This window comes from Chelonoidis abingdonii, chromosome 4, assembly GCF_003597395.2.
Source record: "Chelonoidis abingdonii isolate Lonesome George chromosome 4, CheloAbing_2.0, whole genome shotgun sequence".
Classification (NCBI taxonomy): domain Eukaryota; kingdom Metazoa; phylum Chordata; order Testudines; family Testudinidae; genus Chelonoidis; species Chelonoidis abingdonii.
The window spans coordinates 20,020,128-20,040,511 of NC_133772.1; the positions used below are offsets into that span (position 1 = coordinate 20,020,128).

Below are 20,384 nucleotides of genomic sequence, written 5' to 3' on the forward strand. Positions count from 1 at the left end.
TGCAGAGATCCTGACTGTTCACTTCTCTTCTATGCAGCCGTTCGTGATCCATGACATGGACACCCTGTGGCAGGCAGAAAAGGGGCTGGTCTGGAAGCAGCTTGTGAACGGGATCCCTCCATACAAGGAGATTGGGGTCCACGTCTTCTACCGCTGTCAGTGCACCACGGTGGAGACAGTGCGGGAGCTCACCGAGTTCGCCAAGAGCATTCCCAGCTTCCTCGGCCTCTACTTGAACGACCAGGTGACTCTGCTGAAGTACGGGGTTCATGAAGCCATCTTCGCCATGCTGGCCTCCATCATGAACAAGGATGGGCTTCTGGTGGCCAATGGGAATGGATTTGTCACACGTGAGTTTCTGCGCAGCCTGCGCAAGCCCTTCAGCGAGATCATGGAGCCTAAGTTTGAGTTTGCCATAAAGTTCAATGCCCTGGAGCTGGATGACAGCGACCTCTCTCTCTTCGTGGCTGCCATTATCCTGTGCGGGGGTGAGTTGGGGCCCACCAACTATGCGCACGTTAAGAAGGCTGGGCGTGGGGTGTGGATTGGAGAGAGTTGGTCTGAGGTCATTTCTGCTGGGGAACAGGGGCAGTGCACTCCAGAGTGGGTGCCCTGCTTCCTGGGGCTAGCAACCAGTGGATTAATAGGGGGAAGAATAACGTACATCTGAAACCGAAGCCTTCCAGTGACTCCCAAGATCTGTGTGTTCCCTGGCATCGCTGTGTGGTTGGGCCATAACAAACACAGACAACAGACAGGGAGGATGGAAGTGAACGTCCCCCCCCCCCCCCCAAAAAAAAAAAAAATGTCCAGTGAAGGGAGTTACCTGAACACAGGGCTAGGAACCATGAACTTCTGATTCACTGCATGGCCTGGGACAAGTTGCTCAGAAGCAGTGGTCTGTTTCCCTCTGGGTAGCACGCAACAGGGGAGTGGTGTAGATAGTGCTCTGACTCATGTTAATCCTCTCCCTGCAGACCGCCCTGGCCTGATGGACGTGAAGCAGGTGGAGGGGATACAGGACAATATCCTCCAGGCCCTGGAGTTCCACCTGCAGGCCAACCACCCAGATGCTCAGTACCTCTTCCCCAAGCTGCTCCAGAAGATGGCTGACCTACGGCAGCTGGTGACCGAGCACGCGCAGCTGGTGCAGAAGATTAAAAAGACAGAGACAGAGACCTCGTTGCACCCACTCCTGCAGGAAATCTACAAGGACATGTACTGAGGAGCTTTAAAGCCATGGATCCTGAGCAAAACACTTTGTATGATGACCGAGAAGCCTCCCCTGCCCTCCCGCCATAACGTCTTCCATTTCTTCTACTTGGAACGATTTTCTAGATGATCTCTACCTATGGTACATAGGCCTATCTGCCATGAGATTTCGTGGCTACTGCGTGCTAAGCCCGGGCTTCCGTTAACGCACACTTATGAACCTCAAAGGCAAAACGAGCGAAGTTTCTGTTGCCGCAGCCCAGCTGTCATGTCGCTCCCTTCTGCCTTCCAAGCGACCCACGTGTTTACGTGCATTGCAGAGAAGGTGGGATTACGGCACCAGCAGAGTAACAAGGGTATGGTCTGATGTAACGAGACCACTCAGTACCTGGATTGTCCGGCAGGTCCAGGAACAGCACTTAAATCACTTTTGTTCATTGTGCATTGGTTTTGTATTGCACTTGGAAGACTCTTAGGCCTGAGCTGTAAAGCCTAGGATGTTAGAACAAAAGGAAGTGTCTCTCTCTCTCGATGGATGGATGTCTCCCCCAAAGAAAGGCCTGACTGTGTGATGAAGGGTACTGATGCTTCATTGAGGGAGAGACCGTTGGTTAGTCCCCTGGATTCACAAGACAGGCATGCCTTCCTCGAGAGATGTGCATTCTCCTCTGCATTGCGAAACACTCCTGTGGGTTGTAACATGGAATCCTGTGTCTGACCCCCTGCCGGAGCGGAGCTGGTCCTTCTTAGCCCCTAGATTTCAAAGGGGAGGGCTTCTTTTCCTCTCTCTCCTATATTAGCTTAAAAAATGGAGTAGGGAGATGGGCAGCAGTGGGCAGTAACTCTTTAAAAACCAACTTAGTCTTCAGAGCAGATGCTAAAACCGCAGTTGCTCGCAGTCTTTGATCCAGGGTGTCCAGAGGAGACTTGAACTGTCGGAATGACTCAAGTTTCTGCTGATCTAGGAGGATGAAGGGTCGGCTGTGCTGTGAAGGGGACAGTAGTGGGCAGAGCAGAGTGAGGCAAGGGTGTCACAGAAAACAGTAATAGTAATTTCTCTGTCTTGCTGTTTCCTTTCCCACCTCATTGGTCAACCCGCTGCAGCCTGTGGCATAGCCAGAGGAGGCCTCTCAGTGTGAGGCCAACAATGGTGCCTTCCCCATCAACACAGACACTATAATATGCTGGTGTTCTCCGATCCCTGGGGTCCCTCCTCTTTCTGCTGTGGCTGGTTGCATCTGCAAGTTGGCGTCAGCAATGGCCGGAGCCATCACTAAGCTACATTGCAACATCTCTCCATCAAACTCTCCCGGCATGGGCTTCTGGGGTGACCCAGAGCCAAGTGTGACCTGTGACTTACTCGTTTTGGGGGCTTTTAATTCATCAGACTATCCAGATCGGCCCAGCTGAGGGGCTGCTTTGGTAATTTGCCAAAAGCCTAAGGCCTACAGCTGCAGATCCCACTATGCCACACTCCAGCTTGGTCAGAACAGCTGTTGAAGGACGGGTAAGTGGCCTTTGGCCCCCACGTCAGCTGCTCAGATCCAGCCACAGTCTGTAGCGAGCAGGAAATCCGAAGGCTTTTGAGTGGCCTGTGTGCAATGAGTTGGTGGTTCTCAATCCAGTTCCTAGCAGACAAGTGTCCACCTCACTACTCTCCCTGGCACTAATTAGCACTTTCGTCGGCAGTCTCAGCAGGGATGCCACAGCTTGACTGGGCTGTGGAGACAGAACTCACCTAGTGGGACGAAGGGCATGACCCCTCCCTGCTCAGAGCTGAGGCATGTTAGTGAAGCAGTACCGGGGAAGCTTGCCCAGCCACCACCTGGGCTGTCCCTGCTCTGTGGACACGACTTCAGTCTCTGGTGCAGCCTAGACTCTTGCCAGCACTAAATTCACTTTGACTCTAGCTTCAGGTGCTGGTGGCGTGTATAAAGCTCTCCACTTGCACCAGTCTACTGAGATGGGATGGGTGTGCGCAGGGGCGGATCTCTCTTGGCAGGTGAGATCTTTGGAGGGATTAGGGCAGGTGGGTCATGAGGAGATCCTTTGCTTATCAAGTGGTCTGCAGAATTAAACTGCTGGGGAGTCACTGGCATAGGGCAAAATGTAGCACCCTGCAGCTGTGCCATTCACTGAGCTCCGGCCCTGCAAGGCCTGTTCTCTTTGCAAAGTAAAGGGCTGATGGGGAATGGGAAAAGCCTTAGTGAATGCACAGCTTGAAGCATGACTCCTGCTCTGCAGATCATAGAGTGCCTCCAGTCTGTGGGAAGGGACTAGAGCAGCTTGGGGAGCAGTCCTGTGGCAGCCAGGCCGATGCACAAGATGTGTGACCTGTTAGGTCTCTTCCGTGTCAGATTTCTAGGAGAGCAGCAGGCACTGAAACTGCAGCGTTAGGGAAACCTGCTGCTGAAGAGTGACTAGTGCTGGTCTGAGATGCCTGAACCCTTTGATCCTAATCCTGGCTATGCCACGGTCTTTTTGTGGCCTTAGGCGAGTCAAACTGCTCTGCCTCAATTTCCCCATCTGTAAAATGGGACTAATAGTTGACTCTCCGTTGCAGGGGGGCTGTGAAGGTTAACTAGTTAGCATTTGTAAAAAGCATTGAAGCTGTAAAGTGTGATATAAATACCAAGTATTATTTATTTTGGGAGATGGGGAGCAAAAACGCCACATTTATCATGGTGACAAACTGGGGTTTATGATGGGGTGGAGAGAGAAGCCTGTTCGAAGAGCCCAGGCAAGGCACAAAGCAGCTGGACCCAACCTAATGCTACCTAGCAGTTCTCTGTTCATTGATGCTACGTTGGCAGCTGCAAGTACCAGTTTAGCTTTCAGGCTTTGTGGTCTGACAGAAAGGCCGGGCACCCTAATGAACCTAGAGCAATCTCACATCATGACTTCCTCGCAGCTTGGGGTTCTGTCTCCCTCTCCAAAATGGAAGTCTCATGTTCCCTCACTTTGTATCCCCAGCGGATCGGGGCTGAGTCAGGTTTTCTGGCTGGGACGGTAGCAGCTGATCCAAGGTCCCGTCTGCATGCAGCACTTAACACTCCATCTGTGGCTTTTGGAGTCTGTCTAGTCTCAACATGAGACAGTTGGACCGAAGCCACTGAGCTCCAACTCGGGAACAGTAAAGGGAAGGACGAAAGGAAGAACACTGCCTGCCCAGGAGTGGGGGAGGAGATTGTGCTGGTGCTTGTAGAGCTCCCATGTGACCATGGCACTGAGGCTGCCTTGTAGCGGTGCTATTAGCACACACCGATGGCTGCAGGGCATCATCCCATGATCACTCTGAGATGAACAGGTGGCTGTCTGGGTAGCACCGTATAAGCAATGCGAGAGCCACTGTCTGACAGTTCTTAAGTCTTTGGTGCTCCTCTCCACCTTTCTCTGTATCGGGGGCAGAGGGAGGCCTGGAAGCTCAGATGGCAGCCTGGATCTCTATATTTGTGTCTCACGGATCCCAGAAAAAATAGGCTCAACTTGACAAGTGAAAACCAGGTGGCTGTGAAAGGACTGGACGGGGCACATATGGTGTCCTGAGCAGGCTCGCTAACGGACCTGGATTACACTCCTTCCCTGCCCCTTTGGGGTAATGGGTTACTCTGGTGCAATAATGTCATACAAATCTGAGGCAGAGAAATAATCTGCTTCCCTTGCATAACTGCTTGGCAATCCCACTGCTTCTGTCCAGGGCCGGCGCTTCCATTTAGGCGGCCTAGGCAATTGCCTAGGGCGCCAGGATTATTGGGGGGCAGCATTTTGCCGGCGGGGGACGGCAGGCGGCTCCGGTGGACCTGCCGCAGTCGTGCCTGCGGAGGGTCCCCTGGTCCCGCGGCTCCGGTGGACCTCCCACAGGCATGGCTGCGATAGCTCCACCAGAGCCGCGGACCAGCGGACCCTCTCCGCAGGAATTGCTTGCAGCAGCACCACCAGAGCCGCAGACCAGCGCACGGGGCAGCGAAATGGCCGTGTGCCTAGGGCGCTAAAAACACTAGTGCTGGTCCTGCTTCTGTCCTTCCTAGTAAGCACCCATATCAGAAGTTGGGACTGGTACAGACCCCCACCCGTCATCTACACCAAAACTGCAGCCTATCCCACCCTTATGCTCGTTGTCTTCCCCCACGCACGGGCAAACACTCCCCGCAGGGGCGATACCCCTCCTAGGTATGGTTCATGGCTGCACACACTAGTACTAAGCAATGTACATTTAATTGAAGGAGGGTTGTGTAGTGCAGCAATTCCCAGACTTTACTGGTTCCCTTAGCACCACCTGTAAAGATCACGGTGAAGTGAACAAATAGTTCTTCAAGCTCACAATGTGCTGTTTGAAAATCCCTGGTCTAGTGGCTAGTGCATGAGGAGGCTCCAAGTTGAGACCTTTGTGGCCTGGTTCCAGCTCTTTGCCAGCTTGCTGCACTCCTTTGGCAAGTCACGCCTCCCCTCTTGCCTCAGTTTCCCCACCTGTCTCATCCGCCTAGTCCTTTTCCTTACCTGTGTCACAGGGGTGTTGAGGCCCATTTGTAAAGCACTTTGAAGTCCTCTTGTGAAAGGAGCCAGAGAAGTGTGAATGACGGACTGATGAGTTTGTGATTGGTACCTTTCCAAAGTGTCTATACTGACCCTGTGGCCCCCTGCTCTGGAGTGCTCCGAGGCTGTGAACGGAGAGGCTGCTGTGACTCCCGGCCAGCCCTGGCCCCCAGGAGATGCTGGGCTCATGTTCTCTTCATCACTTGAGGAACTTTTGCTCGTTGTCAATGTTGTAACAAGACTCAAACTGAAATGTATATTTTTGCTAGAAGTACAAACCTCCAAGTGTTTTTAATATAAACAGTGTCGCAGACTGACTTACCTTAAAATAAATCTGACCTAACTATTTAAGAAATTTTTAGCGCATTGCCCTGCTTTCTTCAACGCTTTGTAGTGTCTCCCAGCCCTGCCTGGGGGCAAAGTTTAAACAGCTCTTTCATTAGATGAGTCTCAGGGACTTGCCATTTTTGGGGGAGCTTTGCGGGGGTCTCTCAGATCTGGATCCTTCCATTTGCAATGCATGGAGGGGTCCTTGCACCCACATCAGTAGGAACCCTGTGCAGGGGCAGTAGTCCATCCACGCAAAGCTTGTCACAGGACTGGGGCTTTGGGCACCTATCATGTGAACACTTACTCGCTCAAGTAACTTTACTCCCACGGCTAGTCCCATTTCAATAGGTCTGTTTGCATGTATAAAGTTCAGCGGCTGGCCTGAGTGTGTGTTTCATAGAATCATAGACTATCAGGGTTGGAAGGGACCTCAGGAGGTCACCAGTCCCACCCTCTGCTCAAAGCAGGACCAGTCTCCAACTAAATCATCCCAGCCAGGGCTTTGTCAAGCCTGACCTTAAAAACCTCTAAGGAGATTCCACCACGTCCCTAGGTAACCCATTCCAGTGCTTCACCACCCTCCTAGTGAAATAGTTTTCCCTAATATCCAACCTAGATCTTCCCCACTGCAACTTGAGACCATTACTACTTGTTCTGTATCTGCCACCACTGAGAACAGCCTAGATCCATCCTCTTTGGAACCTCCCTTCAGGTAGTTGAAGGCTGCTATCAAAACTCCCCTCACTCTTCTCTTCTGCAGACTAAATAAGTCCAATTCCCTCAGCCTCTCCTCTGGAGGAGCAGGGATCTGATTTATTTTACCGTAGCATGTAGGAGCCCAAGTCATGGACTAGGACCCCATTGTGCTAGGAGCTGTAGGGAATTACTTTGTAATAAATATTTTTCAAGCCTGTCCCTTGGTAGTTGCGGGACCCCAGTTGTGCTGAGGGCAGTGCTCAGGAAAACCGGCCACCTGTCAAGAGGGATATAGAATATGTGCCAAAGAACTGTGTGCAAATAAAATCTATCTCCACCCTGGGGAAGTTGGGTAGGAGCAAATTTGCTGTGTTGGTGTAAATTGTGCCAACATGAGAGGCTTCCTGCACTACTCTCCTTCTTCCAACCATGCACAAATACAGGGTTATGATGTTCCATTTTGTGTTGGGTTTTGATGGTTTAGTGACCAGCTATTTTGTGGAATTTTTTTAAAACCCTCTTTTTAAGAGAGAACTTGGAGCATCGCCACGCACTCCACCCTAGGCGTTCCCTGAAAGAGCTGTGCCAATCTAAAATAACCTTAACTCGTCTTGTCAGTGTAGCACCTCCATCTGTTTGGATCACAGGCTCCTTGAAGAAGAGAGTTCCTGAGCAAAAGGAAAATCCTCTGCTGTATTTTCTTCTCATAGGCAGATACCTCACGTGAGCAACATTCATCTGCTTTCAAAAATATTTTTTATGGCAAGAATTCTTTCCATTCTGCACATAGAAGAGGCCCTTAAAACTAACTCTGCTGGAGTCCCAAACACTCCCCTTTGCACAAGCCTAGTCCTATTCACTGAAGCTAATAACAAAGCTCCTGTTGACTTAAGAGCCTGATCCTGAGCCTGTTGTGAGTGCTCCAGTCTCCCATTGAGGTAATGGGAATGAAGGGTGCACAGCAGTGTGCAGAACTTGGCCCTTAACTACGCAGCTGGAAGAGCCCACGGGGAAATGCCCATTCAAACAAAGGTTGCTAATGGCCAGAGCTGTTGTAATAAACCAACAATAGCGTGTCTGTGTCTCTTTTGAATGGAATTAGAGCTGGCTGCTCTGCTGTGTTACATGCCCCTGTGCTGCTGCTATCAGCGATTCTTTGTTACAGTGGTTACGGAGGCCTCTCTTTTGGAGCAAGAAGAACTGCGATCCGTGTGCGGCCCTGGTACGTACGTACATTGATGGCGAGGAAGGCCAAGGGCACCATGGGTTTGTTACTGTGCTGTGTAAACTTCTTACTTTAAGCAAGAGCATAGCAAAAACCCTCCCACTTTCCACGTTTGCTCTTCCACTCAGCACAACTAGACCCAGTGCTAGTTGTGCTGTAAGGAGCAGGGCACTTGCACAGCTCACAAGGCTTTTAGCCAAAGGGGGGGAGTGGGTGTAAGCAACCCCATAAATATTCAGCCAGGGCCCAATCCTGCTCCTGTCAATAATTCCTCTCTCTCTGGGCTCAGTTGTGCCCTGTGGACGTTTTACTGTTGATTAAACTAGGACCAGGGCCAAGTTCGTGTTTGGAGCAGATCATCTGATTTCACCAAATAGTTTTGTCATTGAAACCAAGGAGGGAGAGAACGAGGCACCTTAGAGACTAACAAATTTATCCGAGCATAAGCGTCTGTGGGCTAGAACCCACTTCATTGGAAGCATGCAGTGGAAAATACACCAGGAAGAGAGAGATGCGCAGAGAACATGAAAAAATGGGTGTTGCCATACCAACTCTAACGAGACTAATCAATTAAGGTGGGCTGTTATCAGCAGGAGAAAAAAGAAACTTCTGTAGTGATAATCAGGATGGCCCATTTCCAACAGTTGACAAGAAGGTGTGAGTAACAGTAGGGGAAAAATTAGCATAGGGAAATAGTTTTTGGTGCCGCAGACTTGAGCGTGACCTATGCAGATATCTGCCTGAGGCTGCAAAGAGCCTGAAACAATAGCTCTGTGTGAACTGCCCCATTCGTTCCAGTGGGTGCTAATGCTAATGTCACCCAGGAGTCTGAATGGCAACCTTTTTTCACTGCTCGTCAGGGCATGTGGGAAAGGGGAGGAAGTGTACCTCGATGATCTGAAAATACAGGTAAGCCTCTAGGGGCTAAAAAGGGCACAATTGGCTTCATTTTCCTGAAGTTGAATTTTACATAGCACAGTAACAAACCTGTGGTGCCCTTGGCCTAAATGAAAGTCAGGGCTTGTCTACAGTGTGAGTTATTGCAGGGTAAGCCAAGGGCTGAAAACTGCAGCATACTGGTGTGCCATGCAGTAACGTCCCATGTGGTCACTGCTACGGCTAGTGAAAGTCCAACATGTGAAAATCCAGAGACAGGTACTGTGCACTATGAAGAGGAGCTCTCAGCTTTGAAAAGTTTGGGAAGGGCTAACTGAAGGGATCTGTCTGTGTCTCTTCTACGGTGTTCCAGGGGAATGGGCTGTCTATGTCTGTAGTAGTGGGGTACATGAGCTGATGGCAACAGGCTTGTTCCAGCACCACCCCATCTGCAAAAAAAAAAAAAAGCCCTGGGCAGTGTTTTATGTTGCTAAAGGTAACTTAGGTAACTTTAAATCATTATGTAGCACTTGGCATTCATATAGGTTTTGCAAATGCAAACTAATGAATCCTCCCAACAACCCTGTGCACTGGGGAACTTCTTAGACCCATTATAGAGTGTGGGGAAACTCAGGTAAAATGACTTGCCCAAAGTCACCCGGGGAGAGTCGGTGGCAGGGGTGTTGCACCTCTAGGCTCATTTCACTAGCTCGTGCTGCCTCACTGAAGTTTTAGAAACCTGCACAACACTGTCAAAAGACAAGCCTGGGAACTTAAATTCATAACTTTGCTAGGCACTAAAAATCAAGGACTGAATAAAGACACTGGATTTATGGCCTAGTGTAACAATCTGTAATCCACTAAAAACACATTTCACTCTTTTGTTTTCTTTTCTTCTTCCATTTCTTCTTCCCCATGACTGGAGAGGTGTTAACAGGCCACTCCGCTTCCCCCTGCACCCTTCCTTGAAAGGTGCTAACTACGGATGTTAATCTATTCCACCTTGTATTTAGCTTAGATCTGAAGAAGAGCTCTGTGTAAGCTCAAAAGCTCGTCTCATCCCTGCAGAAGTTGGTCCAACAAATGGTATTTATTCCCTTGTCTCCCTAAAGTTTTTAGAACTAAATTTTTAGAACCCAGATCCTCAAAGTTATTTCTATTAATTTTAATGGGCATTTGGTACCTAAATCCCTTTCAGGATCTAGGACGCTGTGAATGGTTTAATGTATGTCCCCACTGGAGATTGAGTGCCAGTTAACTTGAATTAAAGTGAGCCTGTTTGTAGGTGCTAGTGACGCTCCACGCAGCTTTCTGTTCTGGAATGCTAAGCAAATGAATACAGTACCGTGCCTGGGCAAAAACATAACACGGCATTTAGCTAGGGCGCGGTACATTCAAAGTGCTTACAATCAAGGCCCTGCTTTTGCAAACACTTCCAGGGCATGCTTCAGTGTAAGCAGATGACTAGTACCATCAAAGTCAGTGAAGGGGGCTTGTAGGCACCTAACTCCCTTAGGCCCTTTGGCACTACTTATGTGCTAAGGTTAAGCAAATGCCTAAGGCTCAGATCCTTAAGGTATTTAAGGGCCTAACACTCACTGAAATCAATGAGCGTTAGGCACCTAACCACCTTGGAGGATCTGGGCCTAAGGGTTTGCTGAACTAGTGGCCTGGCTAATTTTCAGTAGTAGCAAACAGGCAGGAATAAAGATGATGGGTCCTAGCAGGCTGCAGCTTCAGGGATGCACATGCAATGTGCCCAGTTTCGTTTTAATACACACAGTCATGCCTGTGATACGATGCAAGAATCTGAGGGCATTGCTGAGCATGCACAGATTGTAATGCAAGGTGGTGTGTCATGTTTTGCTTTGTGCCAGACCTGGGCTACTCCCTTCACAGACTACTAGCCACCCTCCTCCCCCTGCCCCTCAAGCCACAGAGTTTTACGCCTACGTAAATAAATGGGGACAAATAGCAAGTCTGATCTGAAAGGGTTTGGGGAGATAGAACTATAATGGTCAGAACAGCTGGGGCCCAAGGGCAGCTGTTAACAGATTACAGAGCAGAGCAGAGCAAAGGACAGAGCTGAGTGTTCTTCACTGGTCCCTCCCTGGAAGCCATTATCCCATTTCCTTGCATTTACTCTGTGTGCAGAAAAGGTGTGAAGCAGGAAGTGGCAGGGGCTAGAACTCTGCTCTATGTAGCCCCTTCCTTTGTGCTGTTGAAAATTCCAGGTTTCAGAGTGGTAACCGTGTTAGTCTGTATCAGCAAAAAGACCGAGGAGTACTTGTGGCACCTTAGAGACTAACACATTTATTTGGGCATAAGCTTTTGTGGACTAAAACCCACTTCATTGGATGCATGCAGGGGAAAATACTTCAAGAAAAAAACTTCAGAAACACACTCCAACGAGAAACTGCTGAATTGGAATTAATTTGCAAACTGGACACCATTAAATTAGGCTTGAATAAAGACTGGGAGTGGATGGGTCATTGCACAAAGTAACACTATTTCCCCATGCTAATTTTTCCCCTGCTGTTACTAGGGTGACCAGACAGCAAATGTGAAAAATTGGGAGGGGGGGTAATAGGAGCCTACATAAGAAAAAGACCCCAAAATCAGGACTGTCTCTATAAAATCGGGACATTTGGCACCCTGTTACTCACACCTCCTTGTCAGCTGTTGGAAATGAGCCATCCTGATTATCACTCCAAAGGTTTTTTTTCTCCTGCTGATAATAGCCCACCTTAACTGATTAGTCTCGTTATAGCTGGTATTGCAACAACCATTTTTTTTCATGTTCTCTGTGTGTATATATTTTCCTATTGTATTTTCCATTGCATGCATCCCATGAAGTGGGTTTTAGTCCATGAAAGCTTATGCTCAAATAAATTTGTTAGTCTCTAAGGTGCTACAAGTACTCTTCTGTCTTTTTGAAAATTCCAGGGCATCACATCAGTGAAACTGAAACTCAAGCTCTGTCTACATGTGAAAAAGCCCCCCTGAGTGACGCAAGTTACACCGACCTAAGCAAAGCGCCGGTGTGAACAGCGCTGTGTTGGCAGGAGAGCTTCTGGGGCTGGAGTAGTTAAGCCAACGGGAGAGCTCTTTGCCGGTTTACAGTCGTTACGTTAGAGAGCGTACAGTGGTGCAGATGCAGTTCCTCCACTGTAAACTCTCTTCTGTAGCCGTAGCCCCACTGAGGAAATGCTTTCAGTTTATTTCAATCCAACCTGCCTCTCTCCCCACCCAATAGACACCCTCATGGAGGCCCTGCCCAGATTAGGCAGCAAAGAATTGCAGGCCAGTTCAAGAACAGCATCCAGCCAAAATTGGGGGGAGGGACAGGTCAGTGGTTTGAGCATTAGCCTGCTAAACCCAGGGTTGTGAGTTCAATCCTTGAGGGGCCATTTAGGGAACTGGGGTAAAAATCTGTCTGGGGATTGGTCCTACTTTGAGCAGGGGGTTGGACTAGGTGACCTCCTGAGGTCTCTTCCAACCTTGATATTCTGTATTCTGTGAAACCATTGTAAGACACTTGGTGTATGCACCACCTCACTCCTACCCAGCCCTGGGGTTTTATTACTATATAGAGGCCCAGAGTGCTAGGTGCTGTAGGGTGTTCCTGCCCCAATGAGCTTACTGCCTAAACAGACAAAGAAAATGTGAGAGATTAAGACCCAGCTCCTCAAATGTATTTAGGTTCCCACTGATGGATTTCACTGGAAGTTAGGAACCTAAATTCCTATGAGGAGCTGGGCCCAGGTGATTTGCCCTCAGTTAGAGTAAGGTATCTGTGGTCAAGGCAGAAATGGAACTCAGAGCTCCTGACTCCTAGCCCAGTGCTTTAGCCACAAGACCACTCTGTGATGATGCCTCAGGATCAGCATCCCCTGCCAGGATGGGGACACCCATGGTTGCTCAGCAGAAGATTCTGTCTTCGTTCCATTCTGTCCAACTTTTTGGTTTGATGCTGTTCTTGGACCGGCCCGGACTCCTCACTCTGTTTATGTCTATTTCACACGCACCCCCCGGGACATCAATTTTTTTTTCAGTCCTTTTTTGTCTCCCTTTAATGCAAGTGTCAAGAGGACCAGACATCCATGGCCCTGGTCTCGGTCTCAGTTGCAGTTTGAGGTATCTATAGGCTCTGCAGACTTTGGTTTTACAAGGTTGTTTTTACAGGGACATCAATAACATGTTGGATGGGGCGTGGGGGAGACCATCCTGCTTTCTGCAAGCACTGATTGTATGTCCCAGCTGTCTGCAATGCCTGAGATGAGGCGGTCTTTCCCTCTGGGCTGGCTCTGGCTGCACTAGTCTGAATCAACATAAACCAAGTTCCAACCTCTCCAAGCACAGCAACGAAGGGGTTAAGCCTTGTGCGCTCGCCCATTGGCTCCGTCCTGTGCACCTACCGCAGGTAGCTGATCAGTGGAGGGTAGGTGGGTGGGGAACATTCTTTACTCCAAACTAATGGGCAGCTGGGTGTGTGCTAACCTCTCTGTCTTGCCAGTGGGCTAGGCCTTGGGGAAGGCTGGTTTAAACCCCTCCCCTTCCATAAAGAGCTCTGGAGGGGGGTGTGGGGGAGGGGAAGAGGCATTTTGATTCTGTGTTTGGGCGAGGATGGAGCCTGGCTCGCTGGTTGCAGCTGGAGGGGGTCAGCCCAACAGGGGCCCCTGCTCCAGGGTCCTGTGCAGGTAGGGTTTGGGGAAGGGGGTGGCCGCAGATCAGCTCTGCAGGGGCAGAGAGCGATCCCTGAGCTGGGTTTCTGGGGTGGGCTTAGGGCCCAGGAAGGTTTGCGATACTGCCCCTGCAGCCCCACCCAGACAAAAGCCAGGGTGTGGAGGGAGGGCTGCAAACTGCTCTCCCCGATCCCCTTTTTGTGCTATGGGGTGGGAGTGGGCAGCAGGCGATTCTCCTGGATGGCTGCCCTGAAATGGCCCCCATACAGGCTCTGAAGGTAACACCTCGTGGGGGGAGATGAAAGGGGCCTGTGGGCAGAGCCACCATTGTCTGGCTGGGGCAGGCTCTTTGCAGCGCTGGAGGGATCCTCTGGTTGCCTGGAGTGGCAAAGGCCAGGACCTTGGATTTTACAAGCTGATTCTGCAGAGGCAGCAAAACCTACAGCAACTGCTGCGTCTGCTTTTTCTTCCCTTTGGGTTTCCCCACTGACCTGACTTCCCTTTGTAGTGAAACTTCTTGTGCTAATTTCAGGCACAACCTAGCTTTGCATCAGGCTCTCTGGATGGTGTGGTAAATAGCTCCATCTTTAAGCCAACCAGGGGTAAAAAAAAAAAAAAAAAGAAAAACAACAACTACCACCTTGTTTCCTGAACTTGTTTAACAGCCAAACTTCCTGGAGTGCTTCTCTGAAACTTCAGGCGTTCCTTGCTCCCCACCTGAGAGGGGCTCATGCCTGGGGGAGGTCTGACTGGCTGCTGATTTTTTGAAATGATCAGAGCTCCATGTTAAGCATTTGGGGAAGCTGTATCATGTGCATTCCCAGCTCTCCTGATCCTTAATGCTCTTGTTAATGGAGTAAGCATGTGTGAGACTGGGACTCTCCATGGGAAAATGCTCCTGTGGGGTTCCCCTGCTGCCTCACTCAGCCTTAGGGTGACCAGATGTACCGATTTCATAGGGACAGTTCTGATTTTGGGGTCTTTTTCTTATATTGGATCTGATTACTCCCCCAGCCTGATTTTTCACACTTGCTGTCTGGTTGCCCTACCCAGCCTGGCCATGCTTCTGCTCCCTGAATCAGATCTGCTAGGCAGTGGCCTTTCTCCAGCGCCCCTGCAGGTTTCCACCTGTCCCCTGCTCTTCCTCTGGGGGCTCTCTGACTCCCTAGCCGTCTTCCTCTACCCAGGTTCAGTTTGCAGTGGGGCCTCAGCACACACAGTGCTCTCTGTGTGCCTTGAGATGGGCTGTAGGCTGGGGAACGCCCCTGCTAGCTGTCAGTCATGGGATGTAACCTCACACCCAGATCAGTCAGGCTGCTGTACCATAGCTCTTTTCCCCAGGCTATGTGATGTGCACTGTGCCCTCCCTATGGGATGTGTCCACCCCCTGGGTTTCCAGTGCTCCTGAGCTGAGCTGCTGTCCCAGCCTTCTGCATCTAACTAGTAGTGGCTGGTGGCCCTGTTCTCTCACCCCTGCTGGGCCCTCACCCATGGGCTTCTCCTCAATGCACCCCGACTGTGCAGCAGGCTCCGAGGCTGGGCGTCTCATGGGAGCCCAGGGGAGTTAAGTGCTCAAATTCTACTGAATTTCAATGGGAATTGGGTGCTCAGTCCCTGTCGGCTCCCTTACAAATCCCAGCACCATGTTCAGGCTTCGCTGATGTGTGCAGAACGCAAGGGAGCCGCTCTGCTCCCCCATGGCATGAGAGCCTGGCATTTGCTGCCCAACACTAGGGCATCTCACAAGGCTGAAATGAAGACCTACAGAGTCAATCTTGCTGCCAGTGTGGCCTCTGCTGAGCAATCATTTACCCCCCCTGGTAGGAAACGACTTATAGTTTCTGCAGCCTCCCTGGTTAGTGGGCTGAGGCTGGGGAAAGGCACTGAACTCCTGGGAAGTAAGGGAGTGTCAGGATGAGTGGATGGACTAGTGGGAACTATATCCATTGAGGTCCATAAGAAGCTGGTGTGCAGCTGGAGAGACGGTGGAGGGGCGGCAGCCTATGAGTTAGTATGGATTCTGTTCTTCCTGCAGGAACTTTGCCCGTGGAGCCTGCAGATGGGGTCAGAATTGCTGGTTCTCACACGACCGGAAGTCAGCTCAGATCTGCAGGTATTTCCAGAATGGGTTCTGCGGCTATGGAGACCGTTGCAGGTAAGGACGTTGCCTGGGATGCTGCAGATCTGGGCTAGAGACCAAGGTGATGGACCCCTTAGAAATACCCTGGACCAGGGGCAGTCAATTACTATTTTTTTTTTTTGTCATGGTCCAGACTCTATGGCCCGTGGGCTGCATCAGGCCCTAGTTTGCCCAGCCCTGATCTAAAGCAGTGGGGTGGGAGAGGTAGGGATGGAATCTCTAGAGCCTAGTCTAAAATGGAAACCATAATTCTCCGATAGGCTGGAGATTTGGTTAGGTAAGATGGGGAGAAAACTCCTGAACCCTTTTTTCCCCAGGGGAGCTGCATGGGCAGAGGAATACAGGGTCCACTCCCACTGCCTTAGGCGTAGAAACATTTGCAGCCAAGAGGTGCAAGACCGCTGTAGTGAGCCAGAGCTTGGAGATTGTAGCTTGTTCAACTGCTAGAAGTCCTAGCTTGAGGTGCTTAGCCGTGCCAGTCTAGGTTTTTACCAAGCCGGGACATGGGGGAAACAAACACTTCCTGGTGCTGAAGCTGTGCTGATACCCCCCCCCCCCCCCCCCAAAAGTGCTAATGTGGTTCGGGGAGGCGGTGTGCCTACACAGGGAAAAAGATCTCCTGCTGGCATATGTGGCGTCTACACTAAGGCTGTGCGAGCATAGGCTTTGTAGGGTAGATGTAGCCGGAGATTTCCAAAGCAGTGGAGGGGCTTTAGACACCGCTGCCATGAACTTTAATGGAAGAGGTGTCTAAATCCTTTAGACTTGTTCTGAAAATCTCCATCATCATGGCTATAGCTGAGATGAGCTGTTCCCTGGTGTGTCTTTGTCCTGGTGAAGCTTCAGACACTGCGGTGGCATGAAATTCTGAATGGAAAGGGGCAATCCAGTGACCTAACCGTTAGGAATGTTTCTCACCCCTGGGCCTCCCAGTGTAGCCTGTAACCTTTGACTCCTTCAGCTACCAGCACATCCAAGACCCTCCAGCCCCTGCTTGGAGCAGATGCGGCTCGCAGCCTGCCTTATCGCTGAGCCGTCGGGGCTCGGAGCCAGCTGTCCGGCCAGAAGCAGCAGCTGGGAGCAGGGGAGGAGCCAGGCGTGGGTCGGAGCCCTCTGTCCCTAGTGTGACACAGCTGCAACTGAACTTCAGGCAGCTGAGCACAGAGTTTGAGGAGGAAGAGGAAGATAAAGAGATGGTCCCCATCCCCACGTATCCCCCAAACGGGGTCGTTGGCAGAGAGTTTGTCCCCAGGCAGGTTCAGCGTGGTAAGTGCTGCTGGTGTGTTAACAGTGTTGGGAGGGAGGCTGGGACTGGCTGGGTGGGCGTGCCATACGGAGCTCTAGCATGGATGGGGAGTGCTTCTGTCCAATGCACCTTACGTTTCTTCCATCTGACTAGTCCTCCTACCTGGAGAAGGTTGCATTTGCTCAGGCAGCTCTTGATGGGTCCCATTGGGGAGGTGATATATGGAGCCAGGATCCTGCCCCAAGGGGCAGGTCGGCTGTGCTTTTGTGGAAGGCCCTTTGTCCTGTGAAAATGCATCTCATACTAACTGTTGTGTTGCTGGTCAGGGTCCCGACCATGGGATCTGAGTTTGCAGAGAACTTCCTTGGCACCAGAGGCTGCATCTAACAAGACGATTGTCCCGGCACCTCGAACCCTAGAGGTGGGTGAGACTCTGGGGGTGGGGGAGAATATATTGCCATTCAGACATTCTCAACGGGATGCTCTTCCAGTGTCTGTCTATTGTGCTTACCTGGCCCCCGTCACCATGGCATCTGAGCACCTCTCCATCCTTAATGCATTTATCCTCCCAATCCCTGTCAGGCTGGGCACCGCTATTGTCCCCATTTCACAGATGGAGAACTGAGGCACTGAGTGGCTAAGTGTCTTGCCCCAAGGTCACCTGGGGATTCTGTGGCAGAGCAGGGAATTGATCCCAGGTCTCTTGAATAGGCTAATGCCCTAGGATCATCCTTCCTGTGAGTCCTCCCCCAGACACCCTACAGTAGATGGCTGCGAGCAGTTGTTTCTGTAAAGCAAAGCTGGTGCGATCTTCCCCCTCCTCTGTCTACGGGCCTGTTTGTTGCCTGGCAGGGGTCTGCAGAACACCTGCTCTTCCCATGTCCAGAGCTGAGATGCTGGCCCTCTGCAAAGCAGGGTGGCTATTCAGCCAGCCCAGAGCTGAGCACTGGGTTTTACTGAGGAGCCCAGCCTGGGGAAGATGAGGCAGCACAGCTCTGTGGAAGGAAGAGGGCTCTGTCTCTGAGTGCTAGCTGACTGTATTGCTCCATGCAGGCAGCTGGTGGGCTGGGAGCAGCTGCTGCTTCGGTGGGGGAGCTGCGGAGCGAGGACGTGGTGTGCGGCATCTGTATGGACAAGGTCTATGAGAAGGCCTTGCCTGAGGAGCGCATATTCGGCATCCTCCCCAACTGCAGCCACGCCTACTGCGTCGGCTGCATCCGCAAGTGGCGCAAGAGCCGGGAGTTCCAGAACGCAGTGATCAAGTACGATTACGGTATCTTTATTACATTGTGAAAATGGCAACACTCTTCCAAGATCTTCGTAGCTTCTATCAATTAGAATAAGCCTGTTATAAGACAAGATACTCCTATGTTTCATCAAGGAGTATCAGATGTGAAACCGCAGGAAGGCATTTAAGAAGCCAACTCAAAGAGTTCCTCCTACACAAGCATTCGGGTCTTGAGCAGTCCAAGCAAACAACACACGTTACAACAAAGCTTAAACTTGTTCTTCATAATTTAAAAACAGCAAAAAAAAATAAAAGAAAATCCACCTCCCTTTCCATTTCTTATAAGGAGTCTTGACATTTCCATCTCCTCAGTGTGATAGACATGCTTGCTTTGATCTGCTTAGCTCTTGGAAGTCCAGGGGCTCCTGGCCCTGTGCTGCCCAGGGTCCCTAGGTACAGCTCTGTCTGCCATTAGGGAATCTCTTTCCCAAGAACCCCCTGTAACATTTCACAAACCCCAGTTTGGGAACCACTGGTCTAGAAGGAGGTAGCAGTATTAGCTGCTGAGGGGTGGTCTGGAGTTGCTGATCCCTGGAGCCGGTGCTCTGCCAGACTGGCCGGAACCCCCTCCTCTCCCCCACCCTCTCATTCACTCCTGTTGGCCGCAAATGGCCCATGCGCACCGTGTCTCTGCCCACAGGGCCTGCCCCGAGTGCCGGGTCACATCCAGCTACTTCATCCCCCACAAATACTGGGTCTCCGACACGGACGAAAAGGAGAAACTGATAGAAACCTTCAAGGCGCGGACAGGGTAGGTGGCTGGCTCTTCTGCTTTGCTGGGATGGGGTTTGTGTGATGGGCTTTGCTGTTCAAAGTGCTCCCATACAGGGATGGCCCTTCCTAGAAGGGTGAGAGGCTGGGTCTCTGGGTCTAGTGTTGGCAGGTACCTGCAGGAAGAATTCACCCCTGAATTTCCATCTGAGTTTAACACAACTCTTCTAACTCTCCTAGGAAAATAAGATGCAAGTTCTTTGCCCGTGGCCGTGGCCGCTGTCCCTTTAAATCGGAGTGCATCTACCTTCATGAGCTCCCGGCCAGGGTGCGGCCCCCTCGACAGAGACGTCCATGTGGGACAGGCCCGGTGGTAAGCAAAAACAGCTTGAATCTCTCCTAAGTTGACAGCTATTGGCACTAGCCAGCATGGCATTGGGGGGAGACTCTGAATCCCACCAGGCTAGCATTGTGTTCTAGTTAAAACATAAACCAATGGTGCTACCAAGGTTTTGCTCTGGGGCCCTGATTCAGCAAGATCCTTAGGCATGTGCCCAACTTCCAGCACCAGATGACTTCCACTGAAGTCAGTGCGACTCAGTGCTCGGCTGGATTAGGGGATCCAGCTGTGACTGTCCAGCCACTGAGCGCTTGGAGGCCAGTCCTGCATGCAGCAAAGCACCTGCTGCACATCCCCTGAGGAAGCTGCAGCCTCCTTACTAGGGGGATGGGTGGATGAGCAGCTCTTGGCTGTTAATCTTTCCTGGCTGGTCCTCCCTCAACACCACGATGTCTGTCTCCTGCTAGTGGCTGTCAGGACACCCTAGTTCCCCAGGGCAGATCTGTGGGAGAGAAAACCTCTGTCCAAGTCCTGGCTGGTGAATAGGAAATACCACAGGTGTGGCCATGCCTTGCAGGGGGTGGAGTCAGTTCTCATCTTCCCCAGCTGGGCTAAGGGATAAGCATGTTGTTGTTGTTGTTGTTGTTGTTGTCCTGTTGCAGGCATTCAATCCCTCTCCCTCTGAGAGCTCTGAGGAGGAGGACGATGACGTGTGCTTGTTCCAATGGGCTCTCACCTTTGCGCTGCTGCGGGGAGACATCGATGATCCAGACTACTGCCATGAGATTTTCCTTTTGGATTCCAGTGACTCAGACTAGAAATTCCACTGGTCCGGGCTTGACTCAGTGGAATCGGGGTCACTCCATGGCTTGTGAACCTATATCTTTGGGCGGGGGGAGGGGGGATGATGGGGGAAGACAATTGACTTTTTTTTAATCTGTCTAGTTGTGTGTCTGGCAGGACTTCTAGTGATCCGAAACCACTCTGCACAAGCTGGGAGAATGAAGCGCCGACAATGGGAAGCTCTCCCTTTCCACAGGGTGGTGGGATGCAATTACCTTTGCCATGCTGCTCTTTCATCCATTCTGGGGCTGATGAGACT

General features: G+C 51.0%; 2 protein-coding genes across 7 annotated transcripts in view; both read left to right on the plus strand.

Annotated features, from left to right (window-relative positions):
• PPARD (peroxisome proliferator activated receptor delta) overlaps positions 1-13,280 on the plus strand; it is a 47,560-nt gene extending 34,280 nt beyond the window's left edge. For 5 of the 6 annotated variants that reach the window (XM_032789079.2, XM_032789083.2, XM_032789081.2 and 2 more), the window contains 2 exons: positions 38-488; positions 978-4,476. In XM_032789079.2, coding sequence (XP_032644970.1) covers positions 38-488; positions 978-1,225 — 699 coding nt within the window. In that variant the 3' untranslated portion in view covers positions 1,226-4,476. Of the gene's footprint in view, positions 1-37; positions 489-977; positions 4,477-13,057 lie in introns of those variants that run through there. The other variant, XR_004374843.2, reaches the window with a different exon arrangement.
• A 50-nt stretch (positions 13,281-13,330) lies between these two features.
• LOC116829951 (uncharacterized) lies at positions 13,331-20,166 on the plus strand. The gene is made up of 8 exons (XM_032789087.2): positions 13,331-13,572; positions 15,593-15,712; positions 16,659-16,963; positions 17,270-17,364; positions 17,997-18,205; positions 18,872-18,982; positions 19,183-19,315; positions 19,945-20,166. The coding sequence occupies exons 1-8, from the start codon at positions 13,499-13,501 to the stop codon at positions 20,098-20,100; spliced, it is 1,203 nt and encodes a 400-aa protein (XP_032644978.1). The 5' UTR covers positions 13,331-13,498; the 3' UTR covers positions 20,101-20,166.
• Positions 20,167-20,384: the final 218 nt, after the last annotated feature.

Bases quoted from the DNA above. Each gene is read 5' to 3' on its own strand.
- LOC116829951 (XM_032789087.2), top strand. From the start codon at position 13,499: ATGGAGCCTGGCTCGCTGGTTGCAGCTGGAGGGGGTCAGCCCAACAGG. The intron at 17,365-17,996 runs GTGGGTGAGACT...TGCTCCATGCAG, and splicing joins CGGCACCTCGAACCCTAGAG to GCAGCTGGTGGGCTGGGAGC. The intron at 18,983-19,182 runs GTAGGTGGCTGG...TAACTCTCCTAG, and splicing joins ACCTTCAAGGCGCGGACAGG to GAAAATAAGATGCAAGTTCT.